Source organism: Calonectris borealis, chromosome Z, assembly GCF_964195595.1.
Source record: "Calonectris borealis chromosome Z, bCalBor7.hap1.2, whole genome shotgun sequence".
In the NCBI taxonomy this organism is placed as follows: Eukaryota; Metazoa; Chordata; class Aves; order Procellariiformes; family Procellariidae; genus Calonectris; species Calonectris borealis.
Window position 1 is genome coordinate 56,720,598 of NC_134352.1, and position 25,349 is coordinate 56,745,946.

General features: G+C 42.6%; 1 protein-coding gene across 1 annotated transcript in view; it reads left to right on the forward strand.

Annotated features, from left to right (window-relative positions):
* Nucleotides 1-25,349, forward strand: part of GLIS3 (GLIS family zinc finger 3) — a 186,728-nt gene that overhangs the window by 148,671 nt on the left and 12,708 nt on the right. The window contains exons 6-7 of the mRNA XM_075136275.1: nt 830-971; nt 9,369-9,531. Coding sequence (XP_074992376.1) covers nt 830-971; nt 9,369-9,531 — 305 coding nt within the window. The remainder of the gene's footprint in view (nt 1-829; nt 972-9,368; nt 9,532-25,349) is intronic.

Consider the following 25,349-nt stretch of genomic DNA (forward strand, 5'->3'; position numbering starts at 1 on the left):
CCTCAGGGTCAGACTGTTCATCCAATTTCATCCAAAGGAAAACTCTTCTTATGAATCTGTTTATTAATTGTTTGCAGAGTGAATTTTCTGCTGGATCAGCCAGATAAACAGACTTGCTGTTGATGGATCAGGTACCAGGCAAGTGGCCATGCATGCAGCTGAGACTAGTGGCAGTGACGGAGCACTCACTTTCAGATCAATTCAGCCATAATGTGAAACAAATGCAGTCCTAGCCACTTTTACAACGTGGTCTCGAGATAACTTTGGTCCATATAAAGTGGTACCACTTCCATCCTGACTGTCTTGAATGATACCACTGGCTGCTCGCTCCCAGTCCCTCGTTTCCACTGCCACAAGCACCTTTGCTTTTCTGGTCGTTCAGTGAGCCAGTTCAGGGCACTAAACCAGCAGGAAAATATTTGTATTTTTTATAGTATGCCTCTGTTGATATAAGAGATGTCAGACATTTGATAAATCTCCATTATCCGTGAATCCGGACACTCTTCTCTCTTTTGCAGTGTATGAAAAGAGAACACACGTAATTCCGTCTGTCCAAGGTCCCATCTGTAGAAGTAGCCCTTGTCCTGAGTACAGTCTTGTTAAGCATTTGGAAGAGTTTCCTTCTTCAGATTAAAAAAATGCCTGCTATAATGGAAGGATATTAATCAGGATTTAAAAGAGAAGAATTCTGCTTGTGCTCCATTTCTTTCTCTAACCCCTCAACATTCTTCATTATAATTTTGCAGTATCTTAAGGATTTTTGTGATTTATTTCGTTTTTTTTTGTCCATGTTATAATAATTTCTCCTTTTTTGTCTCTTGTGTTTCAGTTGCGATCGAGCTCAGAGCTTGGCCAGGACATCCTGAATGACTGCCTCGCAATCCAGCCCCTCCAGCCAGCCCCATCACCGCATGATGCTGCAGATAATACCATGGAACAATCCCCAGGGCCTGCTCACGATATTTACTCAGGTATAGAAAAAGTCAGATAAACAGCCTGCTATATTATTGCTCACTTAAGATTAGGGATAATTTTGCAGAGTAGGATGTACTCTAAAATCCGTATCTATCTCATGAGAAGGATAGAACCTGCAAAGTAATATACAAAGGTAGATTTTGAACAGATTTTTACACATTTTTTGAAGGACAAATCGTATTTTATCCATGAAAAGACCTACTGCAACAAAGAGCAATATTTTTGCTTTACAGACACTTGACTTCTGCTAGCAATTCACTTCTACCATTCCTTGTAGACATCTTGAATTCATTAAGCTGTATTTAAAATCAAAGGAGTATTTTTCCTTTTCCTTATTCATGGATCACATATCAGTTTTTCAATAGATCTACATTAATGAACTTATGAGCTCTCATATTATGACTATAAATATGCCAATAAGCACATTTATGCTATAAATATGATAATCCTATTTTATTGTTTCAGTTAGGTACCTGAGATTTTCATATTAAAATACCAAACTCTGTCATACCTGGCTAAATGTACAATTGTTGTTCACATTTCAGCTAAATTTGAAACATTTGATGAGTTATGAGTGATAATACATCTCAAAGCTCAAGACAACGATGGACAGGATGTTAATATTTTTTAATGCAGTATTTTAGTAGTTGTAAAGACATCTGGTTTTAACTTTCAGGCAGAATGCATTACATATTCTAGCAATTCAACTTTTAATCGAGAACCAGATGTAGGGAGTGAAAGAATTGGCTGAGTGTTATATGCAGTGTTGAAAATGACATTACATTGAAGTGGCCACTTCAATAAGTGGTTTTATTTTACCGAGAGGCTTGTAAACCTATCAATTCTATGATATATTTTTGTCAAGGCTGTTGTGAGCTACACACTAGTTGGTGATGATATAGGTTTATATGACAAAAATCAGGAAATCTAAAGCTGTGATTGACTGTATCCTAATTTATAAAATAGTTGGTATTACTTGTATGCTGTTAACTTTTAAATGCCTTAGTCCGAGTATAGGCTGTGTGTGGCATCTGTGACTTGAAAGCTAAAGGAGATTTCAGATTTTAAAGGCCTGATTTTGGCCAGGGAACGTCTAGCGACATGGTGTTGGTTACAGTTGCTTATTTTATATTGTACTTTGAGAGGGAGTTGGATAGTGAGGAATGTTAAGATCTAAAAAATTATTTACTGGCATTTAATGTGCAAAACTGAGAGAGAATAAAAGACTCAGCTTTTCCTTTTCCTTTCAAGTCCCCAGATAGGATGGAAGCTAGGTGGGAACAGTGTGTCCCCTGAGACCAAGTTTTCAGAAATTGAGGACATTCACACAGGAGATTTCTACTGGAATCTGTTGAGTACTCAGCTCTTTCACCAGTCTCGCTTCCAGACTATGATTAAGTATCAAACTCCGGCTGCTGGGTCAATCCAAACCTAGGCTGACAGCGGCCTTGAACAAACTGCTGCCCCTTGACTCGTCAGGATCCTAAGCAGAGTAAAGCTATTGCCTCCAGCCAGCCCTCAGCTGGCAATTGTCTGCAGTCATGGTGTCCCATAGACAGCTTCTGCGACTGAGGCATTACTTCTTGTAATCTCATTCATGCCTTGTCTTCCAATACTTGGGGTTTACAGCACTACTAAGGACATTCTTTGACATAATAATTCATTTTGGTTTTTTCTTCCTTGGCACTGCTTCCTGTTGTGCAGCAATTTTTATAGTATTAATCAACATACTTTTATCAGCATTAATTTCTCTGTAAGTAATAAACTGCCTTCCCTTACGTGTGTCCACAGCTATCTGTAACTTGGCAAATTTCTCATGTTTTTTTTTGCTTGTCTTTTTTCACATCAATTAACTGAGGGTATTATGTCAGGTGTAGATGAATCCATGTCACTTCATTTTGACAACCACCCAATCCAGTTGAAATGAATTGTTTCATTAACTACTCATCAGGGCTGCTACATAATAATACAGTATGTGAATAAGTGAGATAACTCCAACAGAGAGGGAATTATTGTATTGAAATGGCAACATGAAAATTATTCATGCCCCAAGGAGGGAAAAACAAAACATACGAAAGCTTAAGTGTCCTGCTACTCCTCAAACTTCTCTGAAAACAACATTTTTTCTAAATATAAATAAAAACTTTGAGACTTTTCTGAAAAATAAAATATGTAACTTTCACTGGGAACTGTTAGAGACAGTATATTAGCTGAAATGTGTCTGTGCTACTTTTCAAGTAGAAACGGGAACAGGTTTCCATTCTTCCAATGCCGTTAAATCAAACTTTTCTCACTTGAGGTTACTTTTCTTATAATTTATGCATATTTAAAGCAAAGGTAGGTTTTCTCCTTTCCTAAGAGATCTACAGAACAAATGTTTGAAAGCAAACTATTAGAAGTATGTAAGAGATGACAAAAGTAGACATTTAGATGCTAGTCCATTTCCACTTACCAAAGTACAATGCCTGTAATGATCACCATTTCTCTGTACTGTTAAAGTACAGGATCTGCAAACGTAGATATATTTAAATGAAATACAACAACAATCGTTTTGATTACCTACCTATTACTTAAAGTTAAGACTGCATAAATGTTTTTTCTTATCTTGTGCCCTTTGTGACTTTGTAAAAGAACCGAGTATAATCTTGTTAATACAGTGAGGTACCATGACAGATCCTTTGCTTAAAACTAACACAAAATTACATTTACAGGTCTAAAGTTAAGCAAGCATACATACTCTTCTAGGGCTAAGCATAGTGATATTTTGTAAAACATAAATTCAAAGTCTATTTCTACTGAAGTGCGAAATTTCTGGTAGAATCTAGGTTTTAATTTTTAAAAATACATAGGCTTTTGGGTTTATTCAGTTCATAGAATGAAGATGTGAGCAATTCATTCATAATAAGAACATATGAATGATGTTTTTTCTACTATGAAATCATATCAACTTCCTTTGTACAGTGCAATCTAGAATCCCAAAGGCTGAAAGAATCATAAATAATGCAATACAAAAAAATTTTATTTTTACTGTGCTGTTTGGTTAAAACTTCACCATTTCATATTTAAGAATAAACCAGAATGTGCCATTCATTTATAGTTACGTGAATATCACACTCTGCTCTGCTCCAGAGCAAGCAAATGATATTGCTAAATCTTGTCAAGTGCATGATTTTCTCTGCAAGTTGGAAATTAAAAATTCCAACTTTTTAACTTGGAGACAGGCTTATTATGTTCATAATGTGATTTTGTCTTCTGCTTACTTCTTAATGCATGGTGGCTTCTTAAGTTCCATGCACACTGGAGTCTTCAGGTCTACAGATGAGCTGGGCAGGCTTGTCGTGGTTTAACCCCAGCCAGCAACTAAACCCCACGCAGCCGCTCACTCACACCTCCCCCCCTCCAGTGGGATGGGGGAGAGAATCGAGAGAGCACAAGTAGGAAAGCTCCCGGGTTGAGATAAAAACAGTTTAATGATTGAAATAAAACAAAGTAGAACAGTAATAATAACAATGAGAACAACAACAATAGCAGAATACACAAAGCAGGCGATGCACAATGCAGCTGCTCACCGACCCTCGACAGCGTGTCACAAACGGGGGGGGGCGACACCCCCTCCCTTCCCCCCGCCCCGGTTTTTATGCTGAGCATGATGTCACATGGTATAGAATACCCCATTGGCCAGCTGGGTCAACCACCCCGGCTGTGGCCCCCCCGCCCCCCACCGCCCCAGCTTGCCCTGCACGTGGCAGGGCATGGGAGGCCGAAAAGAGAAACAAAAAGTCCCCGGTGCAAGCACCGCCCAGCAACAACCAAAGCATCAATGGGCCATCAACGCTCCTCTTATACCAAACCCAAAACGCAGCACACCCCCCCAGCTACTGGGAAGAAAGTTAACTCTGTCCCAGCCAGAACCAGGACAGGATCAAGGCAACATAAGCAGCATGTTTTACATTTGCTGGGTTTACCACTTACGGCTCAACACAGCACATGCCCACGTACTCCTGGCCACGAAATCCTGTAGGGAAGTATAGGCTTCCTAGGGGAAGTGAGAGGGGAGAATATCTGGAGGTGTTGCTCCCAAGTGCAAAAAGCATTTCAGATTTTTCCTTCTGTGCACTAGTAAATCACTTGTTCACAAGAACCATGTAAATATTCCCTAGAGAAATGGAAGGTTAAATATAGTAATTAGAAGAAACACTCTTGCAAATGTATGTATGTAATTTTAATTGACTGAGCTACAAAATGAAACCTTCACACTGTCTTATTCTATATGGAAAGAATTTTTAGCCCTACTCCAAATTCATGCTGGCAGTGGTAAAAGGAGAGGTATTTTGGGGGCAGAAATAGATTTACAGAGTGTTGATTTGACAGTAATAAATCCAAGAGAGTAAGTTTTACCATTATTTGTAATTTGCAAAGGAGAGGGTCATTCTTCTGCATTTAAAAAATGTTCCATGAAATTACAGGTTTCTGGCTGCATTAAAAAAAAAAAGAATTTTTTTTTAGGCTTTGGATTCTATAACTTTTTAAATGCTACTTTTCTGTCTTTTTTTTTAAAGGAACCTTATTCAGAATCAGTTTTTTCTCTTCCAACCACCTAATTTGTTCCTATGCATTATGAGAATGCATGTGAATTTAGCTGCTCACAGAGAAGCCTCTGCAGAGATATTCTCATGGAGAATTCTTATGTGTTGATAAATTGATTTGTGATGAGACTCCAGAAATGAAAACATGGCTCTTCTCCCTCTGTGGCTGAAACTTTGTGAGTGTAACCCAATCCAAGGTTCATAATCAGGTCTAACAGGCTATATCCATCTTGTAAATTGTGGTGTAGCTTAAGCTTTTTAAGGGACACAGAGGAACAGCATCAACAATTCTTTTTTGTTGTTTTTCTGGTGGTTTGTTTTTTTTTTCAGAATATCTGAATCTTTTAAAAATTACTTTAAGTGTGTTAGTTTATCTTGTATTGATAGAGAGAAAAGGCTTGGTTTAGGAAGCCTTTTTGTTAAGTAATACTTACACTTAATTCTGCATCTTTCTATGTGGACCTACCTGGTGGTGGTATATTGGAGTCAGTGAGCGTGCTGGTTGCCATGTACATTTGTTTAGTTTCATACCATTCAAATAAGGTGTTTAATGGGATCAGGCACTGAAAAGGCATTCCTTTGTGTAGATATTTCCGGCCAGCACTTTGAGCAAGCAACTGACATTTACAGCTAAACCACTAGAAAAGCTTGCCGCACACACAGCTCCAAAGAAAAAGTGGTCGAGTTATCTAGCAGTTTCTTAAATAGTGTCCAAAGTTTTCTGTCAGTCTCTTAAGACTAGCTCTACTAGGGAAATGACCTGTCACTGACAATATTTGTTGATTGCCATAAGTCTGTAGACTGCCAATGGCTGACAACGTTTCCCTTCAACTTGTACTTGCAACGTTGAGGTAGTAGCTTGGACCAGTGCCATGTCTACACTAGGAAGTTTTAATAGTAGCATTTCCACTGGGATGCAGCTGCCAGCATTGCGATTTCATTTCATTGGGTGCCCACAGAGGTGCTTTTGTCAGCACAGTACCTCTCTGCAGCAAGGAGCTGCACTGACAAAAGATGTGTTGCGCTGCCTGCAGGTGTTATATGGTCTGCCACACCATCATTCATGGTGTTGCTCTTGGAGGCTTCGTTACAAGGCACTGTGGGAGCCCAGGTATGCTCTTCTGTCATCCTGTGATCATTTAACATACCCTGTGTACAGGAGTATGTTTTTGCAGCTAATATGTATGCTTTTTCTTCCTTAAATATCCTACCTGCCCCTCTAGTGCCTGCCATAGTTAGCTCTTACTTTACACTGTGTACTGTCTCTTCATCAGAAACAGAAAAAAAGTACAGAGAAATTGCTGGGAAACCTAGCCAAAAGGTACTACAGTAGCAGATGCTGCTACGATGGTGAATATTGCAGTGGGCTTTAGGTTGCTCTAGTTCAGAGAAGGGACAGATGGTTGCCCATGCCTGGCTGCAGATAACCTTTTCCCAAGGACAGAGTCGCCAGGTCTTGGGCAGTGCTGTGGGAACCTGTGCTACCACTGCAGCCTGGACCAGCTAGAAATGTGCAAGCACAACTTAGAAAATACTTGCCTGAAATCCTTATTATGGTTGTGGCAGAGAACAGCTATGACAGGGAAGAACAACTCTTGCTACCTTCTGCTGGAAACGAAGTCATAGTCCAGCCTTTTTACTCCTTATCAACCACAGCCTTGAAGAAATTTATTTTAAACTCAAAGAGTACTGGGAAACTAGGTTATTGTATTTTCTTACACATTTTAATGTTTTTCTCATGGAAGAATGCAAGTTACCCTATTTTTGCAAGGAATAATTTAAATAGTCTCTGTTTTTATTTAGATAATTGGGCTTCTCCTGTGCAATGTACTGAGTTGTTAAATATTCCCTCTGCTTCTTCTGCCAGAATGTGCATTTGGTCATTTTTCAGTATTTTCTTCTGTGCTGCATGTAAGCATAAAATAATAAATTCAAAAGGCCATTCCTTTGTTTTCCCCTCTGCATTTGTCTTGCTACTCTGAGAGATGGATGTAGAGAGAGTGATTTTTGGGGTGCATGAGCAAAGGGAAAAAACAAAAAACTTACCTTCCCCTGTCCTTGCGGGGGTCCTTCCGCAGCCCTTTCTTAGTGAGTTACTCTGCTGGCTTAAGTGATGTTTCATCTCCCTGTGGGATCTGCATCCTTTCTACCTTAAGGTTTGGGATGCCTTCTACTATCAGATGTCTGTTGTCATTTGGGTTGTGATTAGGAGGCTCTGGTCCATATAAGAATTTGCAAACAGTAGAGGCTAGTGCCAAGGGCAGCCGCGGGTGTTTTTGTTGGTCCTCCTGGCCATGTGGTGGGGCAGCCTCCACTCCTCCAGCTTTGCCCACCAGTGTGGCTCATGCCCACTTTCCCTCAACTTTGACATTACCTTTGTAGCATCTATATTAGATGTTTTTATTTACAAAGTGGTTTCCTCTCTGTCATCTTGTACTGTCTGTGATCTCCACCAGCTGAAAGATGTCCAGGACTGCTCTTTAATGATGCTACAGCATAATTAAACTCCTGAGCCTTTCCTTAACTCTGCCTTCTCCTGGTGAATATCAGTGTGTCACAAAGGCTGGCTTGTGAGGATGAATAGAGGCTTTCCAGAAATAGGCTGAGGACTTGCGAGGTGAGGTGGACTTTTCACCCTTTTGATCTTGGGTAGCAACATTCAAAATTGTCACCTGTGAAATAATTTTCTTGAAGACAGATCTGTGGTGGGGTTACTCCTAAAGTAGTGTTTGTTTTGCTAGGACTGCAGCATCCATGCAGGTATTTTAGCCAAGAAAGGTCTTTTACTAGTGACAGTGCCCTTTGAGGAACTGGTTTAAATTCTAGGATTTTATCAATAAGTTTGAATCATTAGCTCCAACATATTCACTAAGTAAGTTTTATAGGTAGAATTTTATCCTGTAAACTAGGCCTAAACAATACTTTTTTATAAAGACACTGGAATATATGACAACCAAACAATGAGCCATCATTTTTCATCTCGTAGACAGCCTATCTAATTCGTTCTCAGGGTTCATAAAATATTTAAGAGCATGTATTCAGCTGCCATTCAACATCGACATAAGCTACCTGAAACAGATGAGAGTAAAAATAATTGAGTAACTGGATTTTCAGAGGGATTTGGTAATCAGTGTCTTACCTTTTGACTGCGTGATTTCTGAATTTCTGAAAATGAGGTTACAGGATTTGGGGTCAACTAATTAGGATATTCAGAGGGAGTCCTGTATTGCTTTTTGTTTAATCATCCAGAACCTTTCCTTATTTGGAATGTGTACAAGAGCAGCCTCATAGAAAATTATGAAACTGTTAATGCTAGTTTAAAATTTTTGTATGCATTACTGGGGAGTCTGGGGGCAATATTTGAGTTTGGGTTGACCTCTTCAAGAAATTTGGGATTTTTACAGCTGAGGGGAAAATGTAGAAAGTATTTCACTATTTACAAAACTGTGCTTTCTGTTCACTAGCTCTAAAAATATATATCTTAGGAAGTATTTGTCACCTCTTCTACAACAGGAAGTTATAGAAGATTTGCAGCATTATTCAGACAAAATTCCCAAGACAAGAAGCACAGCTATGTCATGCCTGGTTTCATGAAAGTGTCATTTGGGAGCAGCAAAGATTATTCAGTTATTTTTTCTGTGGTTTTTTCCTTCCCTTCGGACAGAAAACAACACTTGAGAAAAACAAGTTAGTTGCTAAGAATTGGCACTACAGCTGTAGGGAAGGTGTTACCCGCTGTTAGTATTTGGTCAGTTATTAATGCTTTCGCCTGCCTGATGAGGGTTATTTCTCTCCTTTTGCTTTCAGCGGCTGTGTTCCCCAGCACACAGACAAGCCGAAGTGGAACAGCAGCTGGGGCAGTGTCCTGCTCCCACCCCAGCAGCCGCCCCTCCCCAGGACGTAACGTACAGGGTAGTCCTCTCCATCCTCCCCCCCAGTTACCTCTTCTCTCAGCTGCGGACTCAGAGAGGTAAGACCAGCCCCTGCTTTTCCCACGCTGAGCCTGGGGCAGGGCTGCCTTCAGAGCTGCCGGGATGGGTGGAGACTGAATCGTCAGTGTGCAGAGGGTCGCTGGTGGCAGCCCCTGGATAACAATTGCGCTGGGTATGGGTTTACCAGGGGAAGGAGAAGTGAAAGGGACGCTGTTATCCCAGCCTGGGCGGGGAGGCTTTCCATCCACCTCCATTTCTTCCTCCAGTCCCCTCTTGATCTCCACCAATGGCCCGAGCAAGTAAAGTCATAGTGGCTGGGACACTAAACTTCAGAGGATCCCAGCCATACCTTACAGAATGGGGCCCTGAAATTCAAGTTTCGGTTTACTTGGGGTAGGAGAGTCATATTCTGTCAATATTCTCTCAATACTAAGTATTTCTGCAGGAACTTGGCATTTTTTTTTCTTGGCATTTTATTAAGACCAATAGATAATGAAAGAATTTTTAATTCACTGGTTTGAGAGCTTGATTTATAGTCAGAATTTATTTTATGCTGGCTAGGTACAAACCCCTTGACCTTTGCTGTTTCCATGATTTTAGATATTTCAGTGATGTGAAAGCAGATGCTTGGAATTGGTTTAATTTTCATGTGTAGACATGAAATTATTTTCAGCAATCTTTCCAATTATTTATATATGTCGTGGTTTAACCCCAGCCAGCAAAAATAAACACCACGCAGCCGCTCGATCACCCCCCCCCGGGGGAGAGAATCGGGAGGACACAAGTAGGAAAGCTCCCGGGTTGAGATAAAAACAGTTTAATAATTGAAATAAAACTAAGTAGAACAGTAATAATAACAATGAGAACAACAACAATAACAGAACACACAAAGCAGGCAATGCACAACACAACCGCTCACCAACCGCCGACCGCGTGTCACGAACGGGGGGCCAGCCCCCCCCCCACCTGGTTTTTATGCTGAGCATGATGTCACATGGTATAGAATACCCCATTGGCCAGCTGGGTCCACCACCCCGGCTGTGTTCCCCCCGTCCCGGTGCAAGGTGCAAGCATCACCCAGCAACAGCCAAAGCATCAATGGGCCATCAACGTTCCTTTCACACCGAACCCAAAACACAGCACACCCCCCAAGCTACTGGGAAGAAAGTTAACCCTGTCCCAGCTGGAACCAGGACAATATCCACCCCTTATTCTATACCATCTACATCATGCCCAGGTCTCACATTTTCCCATACATTCCAATTAGTCACCGCTACTTTTCCCGGCCTTTTGATATATACACACACAGAGATATCATTCCCTTAGTCCATGGGCCATCCCTCTAAAACGTCCATTGAGTTCATTTAGTCCATGACTTTGGGTTCCACCTGTCATAACGGTCTTGCAGGGCAGGAGAGATGGTGTGTGGTGTTGGGCTCTTGCATGCGGAGGCCAGTTCTGGGTGCTCGTCCGGTTCATTGTTGCACCTTGCTCAGTTTCATCGGAGTTCATCCTACATTAATATGAGTGATTCTTACTGTAATACTGTTAATATGGCATATGGTAACCATAGAAGTGATGACATACAGTACTATGTAATAACTAACATCGTACAATTCAGTTCATTGGCTATTTTCACCCAAAATTAAATCCCCCTGAGGTACACACTGGACTTCCCCATCCTTTCTCATCACCCACCAAGTGCACCCAGGTCCCTGAGCAAAAGCAATCCCACGGATGGGTTTTCCCTTGCCAGAGGCAGGAGCAACCCAGGCTGTCTTCCCCAGCATATTTCTCATATGCACGACAGGGACTTTATCCCCCTCTACAGCACGTAAGGGTTTGGATTGGGCAGGGCCAGCTCGAGTGACAGATCCCCTAGTGTTGACTAACCAGATGGCCTTTGCTAAATGTGTGTCCCAATGCTTGAATGTCCCACCGCCCATTGCCCTCAGTGTTGTCTTTAACAGCCCGTTGTATCGTTCAATTTTTCCGGAGGCTGATGCATGGTAGGGGATGTGATAGACCCACTCAATGCCGTGCTCTTTGGCCCAGGTGTCTATGAGGGCGTTTCGGAAGTGAGTCCCGTTGTCTGACTCAGTTCTTTCTGGTGTGCCATGTCGCCATAGGACTTGCTTTTCAAGGCCCAGGATGGCGGTCCGGGTGGTGGCATGGGGCACAGGGTATGTTTCCAGCCATCCTGTGGTTACTTCTACCATGGTGAGCACATAGCGCTTGCCCTGTCGGGTTTGTGGGAGTGTGATATAATCAATCTGCCAGGCCTCCCCATATTTATACTTCAACCATCATCCTCCATACCAAAGAGGCTTTACTCGCTTGGCTTGCTTGATTGCAGCGCATGTTTCACATTCGTGGATAACTTGTGCAATAGTGTCCATGGTCAAGTCCACCCCTCGATCACGAGCCCATCTATATGTTGCATCTCTCCCTTGGTGGCCTGAAGTGTCATGGGCCCACCGAGCTATAAATAATTCACCTTTATGTTGCCAGTCCAGATCCACCTGAGCTACTTCGATCTTGGCAGCCTGATCCACCTGCTGGTTGTTTTCGTGCTCTTCACTGGCCCGACTCTTGGGTACATGAGCATCTACATGACGTACTTTTACAGTCAGGTTCTCTACCCGGGCAGCAATATCTTGCCACAATGTGGCAGCCCAGATGGGTTTACCTCTGCGCTGCCAGTTGTTCTGCTTCCACTGCTGCAACCACCCCCACAGGGCATTTGCCACCATCCATGAGTCAGTATAGAGATAAAGTACTGGCCATTTTTCTCGTTCGGCAATGTCCAAGGCCAGCTGGATGGCTTTCACCTCTGCAAACTGACTCGATTCACCTTCTCCTTCAGCACTTTCTGCAACTTGGCGTATAGGACTCCATACGGCAGCTTTCCACCTCCGATGTTTTCCCACAAGACGACAGGACCCATCAGTGAACAGGGCATATTGCTTCTCGTTTTCTGGTAGTTTGTTATATGGTGGGACCTCTTCAGCACGCGTCACCTCCTCCTCTGGGGATATTCCAAAATCTTTGCCTTCTGGCCAGTTCGTGATCACCTCCAAGATTCCTGGGCGACTGGGGTTTCCTATTCGGGCCCGTTGTGTGATCAGTGCGACCCACTTACTCCACATAGCATCGGTTGCGTGATGTGTAGAGGGGACGCTCCCTTTGAACATCCAGCCCAGCACCGGCAGTCAGGGTGACAGGAGGAGCTGTGCTTCTGTACCAACCACTTCCGAAGCAGCTTGAACCCCTTCATACGCTGCCAATATCTGCTTCTCAGTTGGAGTGAAGCGGGCCTCGGATCCTCTGTATCCCTGACTCCAGAACCCTAAGGGTCGACCTCGAGTCTCCCCTGGTGCTTTCTGCCAGAGGCTCCAGGTAGGGCCATTCTCCCCGGCTGCGGTGTAGAGCACATTCTTTACATCTTGTCCTGCCCGGCCTGGCCCAAGGGCTACTGCATGGACTATCTCCTGTTTAATTTGTTCAAAGGCTTGTCATTGCTCAGGGCCCCATTTGAAATTGTTCTTCTTCCTGGTCACTTGATAGAGGGGGCTTACAATCAGGCTGTAATCTGGAATATGCATTCTCCAAAAGCCCACAACGCCTAAGAAAGCTTGCGTTTCCTTTTTGTTAGTTGGTAGAGACATGGCTGTTATTTTATTGATCACATCCGTTGGGATCTGACGACGTCCATCTTGCCATTTTATTCCTAAAAACTGGATCTTCTGTGCAGGTCCCTTGGCCTTACTTCGTTTTATTGCAGAGCCGGCCTTCAGAAGGATTTGGACTATTCTCTCCCCTTTCTCAAAAACTTCTTCTGCTGTGTCGCCCCACACGATGATGTCATCAACGTACTGCAGGTGTTCTGGAGCCTCACCCTGTTCCAGTGCGGTGTGGATCAGTCCATGGCAAATGGTAGGGCTGTGTTTCCACCCCTGGGGCAGTCGGTTCCAGGTGTACTGGACGCCCCTCCAAGTGAAAGCAAACTGTGGCCTGCACTCTGCCACCAAAGGGATGGAGAAGAACGCATTAGCGATGTCAATGGTGGCGTACCACTTGGCTGCCTTTGACTCCAGTTCGTATTGAAATTCCAGCATGTCTGGCACAGCAGCACTCAGTGGCGGCATGACTTCGTTCAGGCCACGGTAATCTACTGTTAGCCTCCACTCTCCATTGGACTTTCGCACTGGCCATATGGGACTGTTGAAGGGTGAGCGAGTCTTGCTGATCACTCCTTGGCTCTCCAGTCGACGAATCAGCTCATGGATGGGGATCAGGGAGTCTCGGTTGGTGCGATATTGCAGCCGGTGCACTGTTGTGGTAGCGATTGGTACCTGCTGTTCTTGGACCTTCAACAACCCCACAACAGAAGGATCCTCTGAGAGACCGGGCAAGGTGGACAGCTGTTTAATTTCCTCCGTCTCCAGGGCAGCTATACCAAAAGCCCACCGATACCCTTTTGGGTCCTTGAAATACCCTCTCCTGAGGTAGTCTATGCCAAGGATGCACGGAGCCTCTGGGCCAGTCACAATGGGGTGCTTCTGCCACTCATTCCCGGTTAGACTTACTTCGGCCTCCAACACAGTTAACTCTTGGGATCCCCCTGTCACTCCAGAAATACAAATGGGTTCTGCCCCTTTATAGCCTGATGGCATCAGGGTACACTGCGCACCGGTGTCTACAAGAGCCTTATACTCCTGTGGATCTGATGTGCCAGGCCATCGAATCCACACAGTCCAGTAAACCCGGTTGTCCCTTTCCTCCACCTGGCTGGAGGCAGGGCCCCTCTAGTCCTGGTCATCGTATTCGCTATCCACTTCTTGTAAGTATGAGTCAGAAGCCCCTTTGTTAAGGTCGGAAGTGGAATCAGCCCTTCTACTCTGGGGAACTCACTGGAGACTGGAGCAGCAGTTTTCCTGGAAGAACCCCCTTTTGTGGTTGTTTTCCCTTGCAATTCATGTACCCGTGCCTGTAGGACTGAGGTAGGTTTTCCATCCCACTTCCTCATGTCCTCCCCATGGTCACGCAGGTAAAACCACAGGGTGCCCCGGGGTGTGTACCCACGATGTCTCCTCTCTTCCGCAGAGGGACGCTTGCTCCTAATGGCTGAGACACTGGCCCGTGCAGATGGGGAGCAGGACATATCCTCTTTGAGTTGCTGGACCTCCTGAGACAGTTTCTCTACAGCAGAGACACAGGCCCGTAGGGAGGAAGAGAGACTTTCTTCATATTGCCGGAGTTGGCCACCCAGTTCATCCACTGTTTGTTCCTCTCCATCTCTCCAGGTCGTTACTGCCAATGAGTTTGCATGTGACGCTGGTGCGCTCCGTACAAACTTCCGCCACATGGGTCGGGTGCATTTGACTTCATCTGGGTCTTTGGATAACTGCTCGTTGTTCAGGTCATCATAAATCACTTCCAGCACAGCTAATTCTCTCAGGTACTGGATACCTCTCTCCATGGTGGTCCACTTACCTGGGTGGCATATAACATCTTCCTTGAAGGGATACCTTTCCTTCACACCTGACAGGAGTCGCCTCCAGAGGCTGAGGACTTGTGCCCCTTGTCCAATTGCTTTGTCAATGCCCCCTTCCCTAGAAAGGGATCCCAGCTGCTTGTCTTCCCTCCCCTCTAATTCCAGGCTACTGGCCCCGTTATCCCAGCATCGTAGCAGCCAGGTGACGATGTGCTCGCCTGGACAACGGCTGAAGTCTTTTCGCATATCTCGCAGCTCACCCAGAGATAGGGATCGGGTGGTCACCATCTCATTTACGGGTTCTGCCTCCTCCTCCTCCTGTTCTCGTGATGGCCCTGGTTCATCTTCATCCCTTACTAGACGAGCTGATTTTCTTGTCCATTTTCTTTTTTGTATAGGGGCGACTGATACCGGCAGGGGTTGGTTCTCTGTCGCAGGGGGTGGAGTAGCTGCTGTGCCTGCCCTGGGGGGTGAGGGAGCCGCTATGCTTGCCGTGGGGGGTGGGGTAGCCACAGGGCCTGTTGCTTTGTCATCAGCTGCAGAGATGTTTCCTTCCCCTTGAGGGTTCTGAGTGGTGTTAAACAGGGCTCGGTAGGCGTGGGCCAGGCCCCAGCACATTGTAGTGATTTGTGTCTCCCTAGAATGGCCAGGGTGACAGCATACTTCTTCCAAATATTCTACTAATTTTTCAGGGTTCTGCACTTGTTCAGGGGTGAAGTTCCAGAACACTGGAGGTGCCCACCGCCCTAGGCATTTGCCCATGCTATCCCACTCGCCCTGCCACTCATAACTATCCAGCCTTGGGGCAGATCTCTGGATGACATTCTTAAATTGCTTACTAACCTTGGATAAAACCAAAACAGTATTCCCAAGGAGTACCAAGAGATGTATCTTAACTACCCAGGGATGTTCAAGGTACTGGCAAGTTATTTTAACAAAGGAGATGACATCATAGAGGAAGGTAGCGAGGGTGCCATTCTCTATTTCCTCCATAAAAAAACTCTCGGAGGAAAAGGTATAATTGCTAATGGTCTCCATGAGGTGGTACCCGAAATGCAGAAACAGCTTCATTACGAATCCCAAATACCAAATAACCCCCAATGCCAGCGTTTTAGTAACAAATCTCCCAGGCAAAACATCATTAATCACGGCAGAGCACAACAGACTACAAAATCCAACTCCAATTTTTAACAAGTACAGTAAAAACAAGAGCATGGTGCAGAACAAATTAATATGTTACCAGATATAAATTCCTTAATATGCTCTAAATAATCTGTCGTTATCTCAACCTTTCATGCCCCACGTTGGGTGCCAAAAAGGACTGTCGTGGTTTAACCCCAGCCAGCAAAAATAAACGCCACGCAGCCGCTCGATCATCCCCCCCCCGGTGGGATGGGGGAGAGAATCGGGAGGGCACAAGTAGGAAAGCTCCCGGGTTGAGATAAAAACAGTTTAATAATTGAAATAAAACTAAGTAGAACAGTAATAATAACAATGAGAACAAGAACAATAACAGAATACACAAAGCAGGCAATGCACAACACAACCGCTCACCAACCGCCGACCGCGTGTCACGAACGGGGGGCGAGCCCCCCCACACACCTGGTTTTTATGCTGAGCATGATGTCACATGGTATAGAATACCCCATTGGCCAGCTGGGTCCACCACCCTGGCTGTGCTCCCCCCTCCGGGTGCAAGCACCACCCAGCAACAGCCAAAGCATCAATGGGCCATCAACGTTCCTTTCACACCGAACCCAAAACACAGCACACCCCCCAAGCTACTGGGAAGAAAGTTAACCCTGTCCCAGCTGGAACCAGGACAATATAGTGTATGGTATTATAGATTTCTACTTAGTTCATTGAACCAGAAGTCTACCAAATTGCAAGACTGAAGAGACCTAAGCAAATAGGTTTTCATTGGAAAAGTCAGGAAGATACACCATAATACAAAAAAATGCTGAATTCTTACTGTATGTATATGGATACTTAAACATTATTTCGTTAATCTCCCTATTTTTCAGTGCTCTAAATGATAAATTGCTGTATTTCATTAATGTATTTCAAAGTGTTTAATTTCCTTGAGTGACAGAAATGCCAGTAATTTGGAGAGCACAAAATGTCCAATTATAAATCTGAAAAGAATGTTCACTAGATTTCAATTACTGATAAATGAGCATAATTTCTCTGGAGGAAAGCAATACTCACTCTGCCTTGTATCAAGAAGATGGAAGAACATGATGGCTTAGGGAATTGACAACAGGTGAAAGTATTTTTTGATTTCAGACGGCACGTGTGAGTTCAGCCAGTTCTGGAGCCGCTGGAAGTTTTTGAGCTTTTTGTACACCAGTCTGAGATGAAACTTGCCATTTCATGATCATTGGAGCTCATCTTGTGATTCAGTTGTTTCTCCCCACTCCTGGCCACACAATCCTGACTTTTTTCCCTTGCCCTGGCTCTGGCCCTCTGTGCAAACTCTGGGGCTGCCCATGCTCTCTTGCCTGACCCAGAGGCTTTTCCTTCCCAGTATAGTTTTCTCTCCAGTGCGTGAACTATCCAACATCCGTATCCAACAATTGCCAGAGCACGAAGTGACAGGCTGGGACGGATCAATAGCTATTACCGGTATAAATTTCATGATGAAAGACAGTGACCTCATCAGCCCATTTCTGAGGCAGTTACTGGTGTAGGACCATAGTAGACGCATTTAGAGTATGACTTAACTCATGAAGTCCTTGAATGTGTTACAGACCTCGGGATACTACAGTACCCTACAGAATAACAGTAACAAAAAGCTAGTGTGATACACTCCATTCTCATACATTAACTGTATACACTCTCTCTAAAAAGGCTTTAAGTGCTAATTCCCATACGTGGAGCTACTTTGGATTAAAAAAAAAGGTGCCAGTATCTTCATTTAGATAGTGTGACAAATGGCAACTTTAATTCAGAAAAGAAGAAAAGTATTACAGCAGTGTTGGTTTGATTACAGAACATAGAGTACAAATTAAAGCAAATGCTTAAAAGAAGAACTAGTGCAGAATCTGCATCTTGAATCTAATACAGTCCACTTGCCTAGGGGCCCTGTGAGTAGGCTGTCATTTACACCACTTCATGGGTGTGATGATAGCTGTGAAAATGTGAACTGAACAAGCAACACTTCATATACAAAGTGCCGGAGACAGCGTCCTTGACAGATGTGAATCACCCTGTTTATCCCAACCCCGTCATCGAGAGGACTGCAGGATTTAGGGGTGCAAGCAGGGGATTTGTCCCCCCCCAGGTCGTGTGGTTCCTGACGCGCTGTGCATGCCTGGAGTCATTCCAGAACTAGGTCTGGCTGACCAGCACTCGCCCCTGCGGTAGCCCGCATTTGTTGGACTGAAGCCGATCCAAGCTGGCCTGGCCGCTTTGGCAACTCTGGGGGCCAGTCATGTGCCCCTTCCATTTTGGACAGCAGACTCGGGTTTGTAAGTGACAGAAGCAGAAGGAAATAAGCACTTTCCCTACATCTCCAGGTACCATGGGGTAAAGGAATAACTGGAGGGCCTCTCTTGCATATTTCTCCACCTAGGTGATGGGAGGGAGAGTGTGGACTTGATTAAGCCTTATTAATGTGAGAAACTGAACCAAACATGGGACACATCTTACATTGCCTTCATTCTGTGTACAAAACTCAGTGTACACAGAGTGCAAGTCAGATAGAGTTTGGATCAAAGAAACAACTCCATTTATCAAAGGAGAGAACATGCATAATAAAAATGCAGATTTACATTTTGTTTTCTCCAGCTCTTTGATACTAAATTTCAGTGCTCCCCTAAAATGAAGGTACCGAATGGTAATAGTACCCAAAAGCATATGTATAAAAGGGACTATGTACTTGGCTTCCTTTTCACTCATTTTTGTAATAAAAGAAGACATGGGCATTCAAGGAAGCTGAAAAAACAATCTAATTAAAACCCAGATAAAAAATTTCGGGTTTATACGGCATAGTTAACATGTGCAGCTCAGTGCTCCAAAATTGATGGTGCCAAATGCTTGAAATTTTTTTTTATTTACTTTTTTATTATTTATTGAATTACCCAACATACACGTTTTGCTTTTTAAGGCTTGCTTTTGTGCAAGAAATAGCCCGTTAACCAATGTGAGACCAGAACAGAATTTTTCATTTGGACTTGCTGTTCCGGATGATTTTTCACCTTCCTGTGAACCAGAGCTAGTGATATTTCCCTGAAGCATGACACATCCTGGCTTGACAGGAGTTTCTAGAGATTGTGTAAAGCTGGAAAGAAGGACTTGGGGCTGAACTGTTCAGTTTAGCATTACTGTAATGCTATAATAAGTTCTGCAGCAGTGCTTCTTTTTGCTTATTTGAGTGTGTGGTTATATTCCTTTTATACTTTTGCTGTAAAATAATAAGTAACTCCAACCCAGACTTCCGGAAGCAAAAGCCTCTGAGTAGTTCTATCCAAGGAGTCGAGACATCCAGTCTTCACATACTACAAAGCCCTTTGTATGTGATGTACAAGGGGCTGCCTTGAAGAAAGTCTTTAGTTAAAGACCTTAAAAGTGTGGTTTTTAAATCAGTACAGTAATTCCTTTCCAGATGATTGTCTGCTAAGGCATTATCACTTTTTTTGTCAGTGAGCAAATGATACATATAAATGAAAGACGCTAAAGAGTGGCAGTGGCAGCAACTCTAACCTTGAACCTGAGCCATAGAATCATAGAATCATAGAATCATTTAGGTTGGAAAAGACCATTAAGATCATCGAGTCCAACCGTCAACCTAACACTGCCAAGTCCACCACTAAACCATGTCCCTAAGCACCACATCTACGACTTTTAAATACCTCCGGGGATGGTGACTCAACCACTTCCCTGGGCAGCCTGTTCCAGTGCTTGACAACCCTTTCGGTGAAGAAATTTTTCCTAATGTTCAATCTAAACCTCCCCCTGGCACAACTTGAGGCCATTTCCTCCTGTCCTATCGCTTGTAACTTGGGAGAAGAGACCAACACCCACCTCGCTCCAACCTCCTTTCAGAGCCGACTTAGCAAAGCTTGGAATTTGTCTCCAACCTGTTTCCACACTTCTTCTTTTTTCCAAAGGCACTCTTTTCCTTTTCTTTGCATTTGCAAGAAACTCAGTTCTCTAATACAATACAGCCACAGAAAATGCTGAGAGAGATTTTAAAGTTAAATATCTTTGTCTCCAGGGAGTCTGTATATTGAGGTGGCCACTCGCAGCTTCCCTCCTTAAATTTGACTTTAAAGACCACTGAAATTCTCCTTTCTTCTTCTCACCAAAAAGCACGTGGTGCTGGTCAGAGGGGCTGTTCTTTCTTCCTGCCATCCCTTCTTTGGGCTAGATGGTCCACTGGTTTGATCTGAAATAGCAGTTCTTGTGTTCTTAAAGCTTGAGCATGAAAAGGATTTTCAGACTTTTATTTAAGTCATTTATTAATGACTTAAAACAAGGATATAAAATTAAAGTCTACTGGCACATGCAATTTACTCCCCTGAGATATCATGGGGATAGAAACCTGCTGTGGGACCATTGCTGTGCAGGGTGTGAGGCAGAGCTTGACGAGTGCAAATTCAGTGACTGAACAAAACTATGGACAAAAATTTTGTTTTGTGTTGGCCAAAATATTTCTGTTACATGAAAAGATTCCCTTCCTTTAGAAAAAAAATAATTTGCAACAGAAAAATCATTGGAGAGAAACATGTTGTATCACAGGTAAGTAAAAAATTTAGGATTTTGTTATTTTGGTCAAATGAATGCATCCATGACTTTTGGGGAAAACATTTGATTTTTCAAAATTGCGCTTGGCAAAAGCTATGCTTTCCTTACAAGCATTTTTAAACTATGTTTATTTGATTGCCATTGATAGCTAGCTGCACTAACTTACAGTGCAATACGTTGGGTTACGGAATACTGTATTATAACAGAATGTTTCCCCCACTGACAGTGGACTGAGGAGCTGCAAAGTCACTAGCACACAGCATAAAGTGTGGAGCCAAACCAAAATGTGAGATCACAGCAGAATGACAAGGGTGTTTAAAGCAGAGAATGAAGACATCACCCCAGATTTTCTGGTTTTGCCTAGAAATACAAGGGCAATCAAGAGGGAGTGAGCATAGATTGTTCCTCAGTTAACATTGTCAGAGAGTGCATCACTGTACAGGACACTGTTGGAGACAGCAACCTGCTACAGGGAGTTTATGGTTTTGTCCTCTGTCCAGCCAAAACTTCAACTGTAATAAGATGAAAGCCTGATCTCCTGGCTGTGTCAGCTGCATAACATCTGGATATGTTCCCAAACTGTTGCAGCCCAATAAAAAGGACTAGAACTCAGCTAGTTAACAGAGCAGCAACCCAATAAATTGTGTTTACAAATTGTTCAAAGAAAACTATGACTTCTGAAGAAAAAAAAAAGACCAAAGTTTTCAACTTTAATGTTCCATTTCCAATTTGGAAGCATATTGAAAGCAACCATAAGGACTGATGTTGTCTAAATGATGGCACATGCTTTACTTTTCAGTGCAAAGTTGAGAAAAAGCAGAGAATGAAGACATAGTTACATCCAACATAGTTACATAGTTCCTATCTCAAATAATTCCTGCTTGTGCCATAGTATAGCATGGATTAATGGTAGGTAAACTATGTCTTCTCCTCTTTCCTCATGTATATGCAGATGCGGTTTCCTTTCTTTTCAAGTTGCAATGCAAATATTTTCTTTGCTGTTCCCAAGCAAATAAAATATTCCCTTCACTTGCTATTATTACTACTATAGTACAATATGCTGTTATCATTATTTTTGTCATGCTCCTAGTCCCCTGCAGAATTTCTTTGAAACTGTAGCATAATTGGAATTAACCTTTTTCCCAGCAAACTACTAGTTGGGAAAAGTGAAACACAGAATTTCATGTAATACGAAATAATGATCTTTTGCTAGATTTAGCAAAAATCAACTTTTTTTCTACAACTCTGAAACAGTACAAACAGGAAAAGCAGAAATATACTAACCCCCCAGGGATCTGAAATTGACAGAGCTGTTGTCCTGCAGTCCAAATGGTTATTTGGTATTTGGGTTCTTAACATGTTTTTTCTGCTAAAAAAGAAAAATTGGTTGCATCAGACCATTTTGTATTTTTGGTGTAATCTGGCTTATTTGCCAAAAGCCAGTAAAAAGTCCTGTTTCCTAGAATAGATTAGCAGCTCTCAAAGATTTGACAAAGTTGATTCTCTTTGACTACAAAAAAGGGTCAGAGTAAGTTTACCTTCACACTTTTTTTTTTTAAAATAAGTTTGCCCTTACACCTTTTTCTGGTGATTAAAGGTAATCTTTATACCCACATTTGAAATGTGCTTTCTGATATCCTGTGAATATGGCCGCACAGGAAGGAGAATTTGAGAGAGAGAGGAAAGCCAGAAGCATGAGGGGCAATTCATGGTACCGTTAGTGCTAAAAACAATAGTTCAGAAATTATATCTCAGATGCCAAATCAATGTGATTGGCTGCCAAATTATAGATTTTTTTTAATGACTATGCACAATTTTTGTGTGCATTTTGAAATTTGAACTCTTGGTGTTACTTCTTTCCACCATATGTATGTATATGTATATGTACATGTGTGTGCATATATAGCAATTAGATTAGCCACTTCTTCCAGATTTCCTCACAAAGATGATATGCAACTCCAGCTTTCCTTTGCTGTAGTGGCTCTCACTTCTAAGTCTATCTTGCAGTCAATCATTCCCCAATTCTGCCCCCAAAATGCCCGTCTCCCATTCTTCCCATCCTTCCTGCGCTTCTCAGTTCTGCAGAGTGAGGTTTCAAGCATTGAGGGAGGAGGACAGAAGAACATAAAGATTTGGGATGCTGCCTTGTGTTCTTTCTGTTGCCCTTTTCCTAATCTCCTGTAAAAAAGAAGCAAGGAAAACTCAGCCTCTTGTTGCAGCTCGGAGTTGCTATTCTCTTTCAGAAGGTGGATAAGTGAAGCAGGCAGTGAGTCAAAGGGGTTTCCTTTTAAGATGGGACTGAAATCCATGAGAGACCTGGAATTTTTCTTGTCATCAGGACACTGATGTCTTGGCCCAAATTTCCTGCTCTCCCTTCTACCCTTAGGAAGGGGAGCTGGCTATCTAGCTACACAGAGCTCTGAAAGTGGATGCAGGTGACAACTCTTGGAGACATCAAGCAGTGAAGGTGGGAGAAGCCCACTGAGGGATTCCTGTATAAACACGATGTCCAATATTGCAGAACTAGTCATGCACTTCCATGAGCTTCCTGAGGCTGGGAGTGTGAAATCAAGTGAAAGACTGCCAGCCTAAAAGAACAACACCCAAGATAATTCTGAGGTGAAGAGTCTTTCAAATTCCCGTGGAAATTGGGGAGCACCATCAAAAGCTGTAGGTCAGGCAGAGCTTTGAATGGTAATTCTTTTCTTGCTTTCCTTGTTTCCAATCAGCTTGAATAGTGACAACTTGATATCACAGTTATAATACCTGTCTCCACTGTCTTGGATTGCAATGGTGGTTCTGCTTGGTGAGAAGTTTAACAAAAAAGGGTTTCTTCACCACCCAGTTCTCGGTATTTTCTCCACCTACAAAAATAACCCCTTCAACCCTTTGATGCCCAGACAATTCAGCACAGCCAGTTCTTTAATTAAAGAGTCTCAAAGTGCTTAAGATTCTAGGTGAAGAAACACCTTGTATACGTCCTTGCTACAGAGACGTAAAAGGTTGTTTCCCCACCACACCAAAGATTCATTTATAGGTGGCCAACCATGCTAAAATAAACTATATAAATAAAAACACTATTTATACTATGTAAATATACTATTACTATTAGCTTTCCTCTTCCCTTCCTTTTCCACACATTGCTTAGATTGTGCATGTAGTTTACATTTGGGCCAGCTCCAGTCAACAAATACTAGAGTAAAATCTTTTTTCCATGTAGCCGTGACCGGTACTGGTCATTAACAAAACCTGTGTATGTGTGCCATTTTAACTCATCAAATCTCATCAAAACAGGTAAGCTTGCTTACTACCAAATCTAGTCATTCCCCAGCAGGACACTTTTTCCTAGCTACTATTGAAAAGGGAGAGGCTACTCGATGGCTCCAGAAATGTTTCTACTCTGATTTTGCGTCCAGCAGGCATAGGGAAGGGCACCTTTCTGCAAATTTGGCTGGTTTGTGATTGCATCAGCTCCAGGGCTTGGCCACAATTCTTGATGGCAGTTTCCGAGTAGTTACAAGCTGGTCCTGATTGTTTCAGGAACAAAATTAAATTTGCAGTTCCCTCAGTAACACACTGTGATTTGTTCAGGGACAAATCTGGACTGAGACAAGTCCAAGTTTCTCTTTTGTTAGGCAGAAGGGAAGTAGAAGTAGATAACTATAGTCACCCATATGAGTAAGCCAGGAATTCATGAAGTGATTCATAAATCATTATAAAGACCACTAAAGTCTACTAAAAAGGAGTTCTTTCTGGCTGTACAGAGTAGTGCATTATTATTGGGAGGGTTTTTTGGATGTTAAATCAAATGTGAAATCTGTAAAACTGTGCTTTTCACTTCGAGTTTTGAAAAGGATTTTTTCCCTGTTATTGGCTGCTGGTTAAAACCATTTTTCAGAGATTAATTTTCACGAGTGAATTTTGAAAACACAGAGGATGATATCCCATGATTTTTTAAATAATAGTAGTAATAAAAGACTGCCTGTGCATTGCTTTTAATCTCTGGCAGCAAATAACAGTCTTTGTGTGTGAGGGCTATACAAAAAACTAACTCCAGTCCTTATTCAGGAGACATATAACCAGGTAGTTGTAGCACTTTTAAAAAAACCTCTGATATTTTTATCACAATATAGCTACTGATTTCTCTTTTTTTAAAAATTATTCTCTAGTATTATCGTGAAACACATGCATGCTTTATTCTTTTCTTCCCTAGTATGCGTTTAAGTCTACACAGCATCACATATCTGAAACGATATGTGAAATGAAATATTTGACACCTTAAAAATTCAATGACTCAGTAGTGACATCTTTATTTCCTCCATCTATGCAGCATATCTGAAGTAATATGTGCTTATGAAGTTAATACCAAATCGGCACAAAGACCATCCAAACCCTATCTAATATGCCTAAAAATGTAATTCTCAAAGAAAACTGAATAGGCAGTAGATCATCCAAAGTTCATCTTGACACTTGCTATACTCCAAATGTAAATTATGGATCTACCAGAAATGTAGAAATAGGTTCCAAATTAAGTCAAAATTACACAGATAATGTGTGGCAGATACTGATTCTGAGCTGCAGCATAAAAGATCTCAGGTGTCTTGGTTTTAA